This window comes from Austrofundulus limnaeus, unplaced genomic scaffold (genome assembly GCF_001266775.1).
Source record: "Austrofundulus limnaeus strain Quisiro unplaced genomic scaffold, Austrofundulus_limnaeus-1.0 Scaffold436, whole genome shotgun sequence".
Classification (NCBI taxonomy): domain Eukaryota; kingdom Metazoa; phylum Chordata; class Actinopteri; order Cyprinodontiformes; family Rivulidae; genus Austrofundulus; species Austrofundulus limnaeus.
In genome coordinates, this window is record NW_013952838.1 from 4365 (window position 1) to 13028 (window position 8664).

At 40.2% G+C, this 8664-nt stretch overlaps 1 protein-coding gene across 6 annotated transcripts in view; it reads left to right on the forward strand.

Moving 5' to 3' along the window:
* The first annotated feature begins 1355 nt into the window (after positions 1-1355).
* The window catches only part of dusp22b (dual specificity phosphatase 22b), an 11456-nt gene continuing 4147 nt past the window's right edge, over positions 1356-8664 (forward strand). For 4 of the 6 annotated variants that reach the window (XR_001311624.1, XR_001311625.1, XR_001311626.1 and 1 more), the window contains exons 1-3: positions 1371-1858; positions 1928-1961; positions 5706-5788. Coding sequence is in view for 3 of the 6 variants with exons in the window: in XM_014024707.1 (XP_013880161.1) it covers positions 1838-1858; positions 1928-1961; positions 5706-5788 (138 nt within the window). In the remaining 3 variants the exon portion in view is untranslated. Of the gene's footprint in view, positions 1859-1927; positions 1962-5261; positions 5406-5527; positions 5575-5705; positions 5789-6292; positions 6867-8664 lie in introns of those variants that run through there. The other 2 variants (XM_014024710.1, XM_014024709.1) reach the window with 2 other exon arrangements.

The following is an 8664-nucleotide window of genomic DNA, read 5'->3' on the forward strand; positions in this document are numbered from 1 at the left end:
TACTTAGTTTTTAGCTAGCCTGTTGGTACTTTAGGATTTTGTTATTTTTGTGACTTAATTTAAGCTGAAGCTTACCCTTTGCTAATTTCATCTTTTAGCTAAAGTTTAGCTCTRTTTAGCTTAACCTCTGCTGCTTTAGCTTGCGTTGCTACTTTAATTTTGAGCTAGCTACTTAGTTTTTAGCTAGCCTGTTGGTACTTTAGGAATTTCGCCATCATTTGTTTGATTTTAACTTAAAGCTAACTTTTTGCTACTTTTATCTTGAAGTTAAGTTTTTATTTATTTGAACTATTTTCAGACATTTGCTACTTTTAGCTAAGTTTTAGGGATTTTAGCTAGCCTATTGGTTTAGGAATTTAGCCGTCATTTGTTAATATTAATATGAAGCTAACCCTTTGCTACTTTRAGCTTRATGGTACTGTTTTGCTAAATTTAGCTTTAAGGRTCTTTTTTGTTATTTTTGCAACTTATTGAAGCTGAAGCTAACTCTGCTACTTTCATCTTTTAGCTAAAATTTAGCTCTCTTTAGCTAAAACCCTGCTGCTTTAGCTAATGTGTTGCTACTTTAGTTTTTAGCTAGCCTATTGGTACTTTAGGAATTTAGCCATCATTTGTTTAATTTTAACTTAAAGCTAATTTTTAGCTACTTTTGTATTTAGCTAGCCTATTGGTACTTCAGGAATTTAGCCATCATTTGTTTAGTTTTAACTTAAAGCTAATTTTTAGCTACTTTTGTATTTAACTTTTTAAAATTTTTAGCTTTTTTCAGACTTTTGGTACTTTTAGCTAAGTTTTGGTGATTTAGCTAGCTTAATGCTACTTTAGAAATTTAGCCGTCTTAGCCYTTTATTTTAATATGAAGCTAATCCTTTGCTATTTTTAGCTTTAAGCTGCTTTTCTGTCAGCTTTATGTTACATTTCTCTAGTGTTTCATTGTCTTTAGCAGCAATCTTTCAGCTTCCTCGGCTGATTTCAGCAGATATTTAATGCTCTAGTTTCAGCTATTTTTAAATAATGTTTTTATGTTTCATTTGATGTAAATGAAAATGCAATTTCTGCTTTATAAAATAAGACATTCATCAAAGTTAGAAGTATTTCCTGTCCTAAAACACTTGCCCCAGAATTAAAGCCGAACCGTATTTAGGTGTTTTTTTGATTAACCTCATTCGGGTTCTCGGGGTCTGACTCGTGGATCCCGTCGGGCCTCCTCGTTCTCCGGTGAAGGCAGCTCAGATTTTTGTAAACGCCTCCACACTGCTCTGCCTGTCAGACAGTCTGTGCCACACCAAAACTGAACCGCACACACCGGAACACACGACATAAACGAGCTAAAAATACCTCGGAGCGACGCCTCGACGAGGTCGCCGCGTTTACTGGAAACCAAGGCGCTTTTGATGGGATGACCGGAGAAAACAGCCGAAGTTTAACAACAAAGTTTTATTAGAACACACGTGGTGGGAATTCATCTTCAAGTCAAAACACAAACAGTGAAATGGAGCTCTAAAGCAGGTATTTGGATCCTTGGTCCAACAGCCCCCCTCCCAGCTGGATCTGGTCTCCTCAAGCCTCTGGCCCCCGACCATCTTTGTCTGGCTGGTATGTGCTGGTCCGTGATCCCGTGACCTGTTCCAGGTCTAAATATAAACACCCCTCAACACCGAGGTGACATTACGTAATCCTGATCAACACATTCTCAGCGAGGCAGGGTTCGGGACGAGCTCCAGGACGTCCTGGGTGACTCTGAGAACCCATCAGGGATGGTTGGAAGACGAGCAGAAGCAGAACACCGAATCATCTTCCAGTTATGATCTCACATTTGCCTTAACTTTCAGCAGAAATGGGCAATGGAATAAATAAGGTAGGGCGTTGTATCGTTTTTAAAACCTTAAAACCATCATTTCCTAATTTCTTTTTCATTTCCCTTCAGGTTTTACCAAATCTGTATCTGGGTAACTTTAAAGGTAAGTTCCTGTCATCATGTGAATTGATTTATTTTCAGGATAAAGTAGTAGAGTGTGTTTCAGTTCCTCATCGGAGGAGTGTGTGGTGAACTGCTACACTGAGCTCAGTTTCTATAGAGAGGTCAGAGCGTAATGCTGAACTACTCGACTTACTTTGATCAGAAAAAAAAAGACTTTTTATCTTGTCTTGTGCATATCGCTCTCCGTCAGCAGCTGGGGGAAACATGACTCTTCAAGGCTGTTGTGAATGCACGAGCGTGGGTGTGGGAGGGGATGCCCCACGCTGCGGGGGTGTCCCTGCATGAGAACTACATTCCACGTTTCCACCAAGCAGCAGCGATCGTGAGGCTGCTTTTTGTTCAAAAGAAATACACGCTRACAATCGTGACCGCAGATTTAAAGTCATAAAAATATGGAAGGCTTTTTGTAAACGCGCCTGGAAACTGCTGTCGTACAGGAAACGTGATGCACTCTGTGTTCATTAATTCTTCTTTTCATCTTCATCGCTTGACATTATTATACACGTCTCAACCTTTCTTTTTAGTGAAAAACAAAGTGAGTTACAGTAATTACAGACAGAGCCAAATCTCATGGTTAACAGATTATTAATGGGCACAAGATGATTTATCACCTACTAGAGGTGTACCAATACATCAACCCACAACAATACATTGATCAACAATGATACATTGATCCACAACAATACATCAACCCACAACGAAACATTGACCCACGATACATCAACCCACAGTGATACATTGATCCACAACGAAACATTAGCCCACAACAATACAATAGCCCACAATGATACTGTACATCGACCTACAATGATACATCGACCCACAACAATACATCGACCCATGATACATTGACCAACAACGATATATCGACCCATGATATATCGATCCAAAGCGATAAATTGATCCACAACTATACTTCGACTCACAAAGATACGTTGACCTACCGCGAAACATTGGCCCACAAAAATACATAGACCTACAGTGATACATTGATCCATGATACATTGACACACAACGATACATTGACCCACAACGATACATTGACCCACAACGATATATCAACCCAAAACGATACATTGACCTGATACTTTGATCCACAAAGATATATTGACACACAACGATACATTGACCCACAACAATATATTGACCCACAACGATACATCGACCCATGATACATTGACCAACAACGATATATCGACCCATGATCCAAAGCGATAAATTGATCCACAACYATACTTCGACCTACAAAGATACGTTGACCTACCGCGAAACATTGGCCCACAAAAATACATAGARCTACAGCGATACATTGATCCATGATACATTGACTCACAACGATACATTGACCCACAACGATACATCAACCCAAAACGATACATCAACCCAAAACGATACATTGACCTGATACTTTGATCCACAAAGATACATTGACACACAACGATACACTGACTCACGATACATTGACCCACAACAATATATTGACCCACAACGATACATCGACCCACAGTGATACACTGACCCACAACGATACATCGACCCACAGTGATACACTGACCCACAACGATACATCGACCCACAGTGATACACTGACCCACAACGATACATTGGCCCAGAATGATACAATAGCCCACAATGAAACTGTACATCGACCCACAATGATACATCGATCTACAATGATGGTAAATGGTAAATGGTACTGAACTTATAGAGRGCTTTTCAAGTCCCTCCGGACCCCAAAGCGCTTTACACTAACATTCACCCATTCACACTCACATTCACACACTGATGAAGGCAAACTACACTGTAGCCATAGCTGCCCTGGGGCACACTGACAGAAGCGAGGCTGCCATGCACCGGCYCCACCGGACCCTCTGACCACCATCAGTAGGCAAGGTGGGTGAAGTGTCTTGCCCAAGGGCACAACGACTGAGACGGCTGGACGGGGGATCGAACCAGTGACCTTCCGGTTCCAGGACGACTCCCCTAACCACTCCGCCACAGCCGCCCACAACACATCGACCCACAACAATACATCGACCCATGACACATTGACCAACAACGATATATCGACCCATGATTTATCGATCCAAAGCGATAAATTGATCCACAACAATACTTCGACCCACAAAGATACGTTGACCTACCGCGAAACATTGACCCACTAAGATACATAGACCTACAGCGATACATTGATCCATGATACATTGACCCACAAAGATACATTGACCCACAATGATACATCAACCCAAAACGAAACATTGACCTGATACATTGATCCACAATGATACAATGACACACAACGATACATTGACCACAACAATATATTGACCCACAACGATACATCAACCCAAAACGATACATTGACCTGATACATTGATCCACAACGATTAGAAATACTATATTTGCACTTAGTCTCTTCAAACATTGGTCCAACTATAGGTACAAGGAGCTGTAGTCAGATAGTCTTAACTCATGGTGCTCACTTTATCTTTAAATTATGTTAAGATTAAACTTAAAATACAAGTAACTTCAAGAGACATTTATTTATATTAGATTTAAGTCCATATCTAGATTTGCACATCTTGTAAGACCACATATACTCAAATTTTAAACTATGAAAAGTCCCATGAGCCTTTGCTGCCCGAGCAAACATTGAATTTTCTCCATGTCCATTGGCTGAAAAAAACAAACAAGAAAATGTGGGCAACCGCACTGGCTGCTAGCTTAATCATAAAAAATACAACTTTACTTGAAGTTTTTGCATTTCGTGCATTATATTATTGCATTTGGCCCACCACCCTCATATTGATTTTAATTTTGGTCCTTTCAGGGAAAATGGTTTTTAAACTTGGCCCTGTTAGGGAAAATGTTTGGGCACCCCTGATTCAGACACAGTGACAAAAAAACAACTACCGGTAACTCGCAATCTTTGCAGCACTACTAAGCTAGTTTTGTTAGCTTGATAGCTAGCTGTGTTTGCATCATCAACACAACAAAACAAGTTATCACAGATTTTTGACTTTTAAATTAAACTCTGTCTTCTCGAACAATGTCCAGAAAACAAACATTTAGTCTGTTTATTTTAAGTGAAGAATACACAAGCTGCTCATAATCGACTTGTTTTAAAACAAGCTAACAATCATAGCAACTCTAACCCGGGAGAAGCCATTTTAGATCTTCCAGTTTTTGTCAATATACAGCAGTATCAGGTGAATCCAAATAATAAATAATCTCTTTAAAGTTGTTGCTGCTGCTCATTTTAAATTCTTGTTTTTTACAGCTTCAGAGTGAAATGTAAAAATTAGCCTGCAGCGGCTCATTGCAGGTTCCTCTTGGCCTTGGATCTGTGGCATCAACAGCTTTCTGCAAAACTTGCAAAGCACGATGAAAAAAAAAAAAGTAGCTCAAAGCACATCTGTCCAAGGTAGAAAAACATTTGGCTTCCTTTTGAAGAACAAAATTTGATTAAAACAATTACAGTTTCTTGCTTTTGGGCCAAGCTGTTGGCCTGTTTTAGAAACATTGGTTTTCCGGTTTTTCTTTCAGTTCAAAACAAGAGCAAAACTTTGAGGCCATGAAGCCATATTTGCTTGGTAGGCACTTTGGGAGGGGGCGGGGGGGTTGTCGTCGGGCAGAAAAGACTTTATTTAGCCAGGGGGCTCGAACAGAGGGATTTGTGATTGGTTTGCCTTAAATTTCTCCATTTTTCTCTTGCGACCTGCAGATGCTCGAGACGCGGAGCTGCTGGCCCGGCACCACATCACCCACATCCTCTCCATCCACGACACGGCTGCGCCCGTCCTGGAGGTGAGGCGCCATCTTGCACCGGCCTCCTCGACCCCTTGACCCCCCCAACGGCCATCAACCTGTAAAAAAAACACGACGTTCTTTTGAACTCAGGGGTCGTTTCCCCTCAGCACTCATACTGAAACCTCACAGGAGCCACCACCTCTCAGAGTTAATGACACTTTTTATTTTAATCTCTTATAGAGTCATGAAAATATCAGATTTTTCAGCCTCTCAGGAACAATTTTCCTATTTTTAGTCATTAAATCAAGTCATGTGATGTGAATCTTCAATATTCCTGTCATCAAAGTCAGACTGCAATCAAACAGACCACTTCAATCAGCCTGAAAGTTCATATTTTCATTTTTATCTCAAGTCATAAGACTTGGAATTCACCTTTTAACTAAACTCGCGGCGCCAAAGCTGCAATATCAGGTGGGATTTCAGTCGATGTTTGTGCCGTTTTCAGTCGTCGCAGCTGCKGACGCTTCGCTTTCCTCACGAGATGCTTTCTTCTATCTGCAGCTTGGACTCCGTGAGGTCTTGAAAGTGGAACCGCTGCTTTTCGACGTGAAGCTATGAAAGTAAAGGAGAACGTGCTTTTTTCTTACGGATGATGAGACCTCGAGCTGATTTTGAACCTTCCCTGCTGAAATATTCCTCCTCGACTTTGAAAACCTCTGTCGGCTTTCGCAGCTTTCATCTTTTCTTGTAGAAAGCGGTCATGAAAACGACTTTTCTGCAAACTTTCTCCAGAATGTTTCATTGAACGGCGAAGAGAAACAGCAACCCGTATTACATGGTATCACTACCCAAACTGGTCAACCACAAAAACTTTTTGCAGGGTTCAGGATTTGAAATGACGCCTCGGCTGCTCTCTGAGCCACAGCTCGGCTTTTTGTTGATCCCAACGATTAGAATCTTAATCTGAACATTGGGTTTGTCTGATTTTTCTGAGGTTTGTGGCTGCCCGAGTGGCCAGATGGGACGCTTTATTTGCATACCCAACAGTCAAACTGCTGAGTCACTGATTTCTTGGAAGACAGGTGGACGGCTCCTGAGAGGGGAACGTAAAATTTGCAACCATCAAGTCTCTGAGGTCAGAATGTGGCTTTAATCTACATACTGCAAAAATAAAGACCTGCATCTGATTTCATGGAGGAAAATCTGAGGAAGATTCATTTTTTCAGCAGAAGAAACAACTTTATTTTTATCGGAAACCCAGAAATCTGAAGATGAAACTGAGCAGCTAAAGCTAACGTCAATGGAACATGAGCTAAAAGCTAAAAATGTAGAAAAGGGTAGCTAGACATTTAAAGTTGAAAAATTCTAGCTAGAAGCAGAAAAATGTGTCTATAAATAGTCAAAGAGTAGCAAGAGGCTAGCTCAAAGCACAAACAGTAGCTAACACCCAAAAAGCATGCTTAAAGCTAAAGTAGCAAAAGAGGAATTAACACCCAAAATACATGTTAAAACTAAAGTAGTAAAAGGCTGGCTAAAATGTAAATTAGCAAAAATGAAAAAGCCACAGAACTAAAATGTTGGCTAAAAGAAACACAAGCCTAGCTAGAAGCTAAAAGTAACAAAAGGTTAAATGATAGGTAAAGAAATAAAAGGTGAGCTATTAGCAACACAAGGCTGGATGAAGTCTAAACCAAACAGTTCAGTACCTAAACGCTAAAACTTGCTAAATGCTAGCTAAAAATTAAAGTAGTAAAAAGCGAGCCAGAAGCTAAAAGTAACAAAAGGATTGTTGAAGGGTAAAAAAGCAAAAGGTCAGCTAGAAGTAACACATTCTAGTTTCAAAACTAAAATAGCGAAAGGGTAACTAAAAGCTATAAGTAGCTAAAGGGCAACAAAACAATAGAAACAAAAGATTGCGAAAGGCTGGCTAAATGATAAGGTAGAAGGCTAGTTAAAAGCTAATGTTGCAAAAGGTTAGCTGAAAGCTAGCAGTAGTGAAAGGCTAGCTAGAAGCTATAAAATTAACAAAAGTTTGGTTGAAAGGTWAAAGAAGCAAAAGGCTAGCTAGAAGCAACACAAGGCTAGTTCAAAACTAAAGTAACAAAAGGGTAACTAAAAGCTGAAAGTAGCTAAAGACTAACTAAAGTAACAAAAGACTAATCAACGACAAGTTAGAAGCCAAAAATTGTGAAAGGCTGGCTAGATGATAAAAGCAGCAAAAGACCAACTAAAAGCAAAAAGTTTTWAAAAAAAAGTTAGTTGAAGGGTAAAAGAAACAAAAGCTCAAAGCTTAAGGAGCAAAGAAGTAACTAAAAGCTAAAACAAGCTAACTAGAGTAGGAAGACTAGCTAGCAGCTAAAAGTAATTAAACATTGGTTGAAGGGTAAAAGGAGCAAAAGGTCAGCTAAAAGAAGTAAAAGACTAATAACTCAGAGCTAAAGTAGCGAAAGGGTAACTGAACCAAAGCTGAACCAAAGTAACTAAAGGCTAGCCAAAGATTGTGAGATAAACGTGTCTAAAATGTAAGAGAAGCAAAATGCTAGCWAAAATGAGCAAAAGCCTGGCTAATTGACATCAGTAGCCAAAYGTTAGATAAAAGCTAAAAGTAGCAGAAGTATAGCTCGTGTGCTGCAGCAGATTTTCAGGATTTCAGCGTTTGATTTTACTCTGAAGAGGCGGTTTCTCTCAGCCGACAGTCAAGAGTTTGTTACGTATTTTTAAAGAAGTGGTTATGAAAAGCGTCTGGAGCGTTCCCAGAGTTTAGCCTGTCCCCGAGGACTCGGGGGGTTTTGCTCTCGTGCAGTCATACCGGGCTCAGGCGGTTTCTGTCCAGTTCGTGCACCATCAGCTGCCAGGTGCACAGAACACACACACACACAGAGACACACACAGACACAGACACAGACACACACACACACACACACACACACACA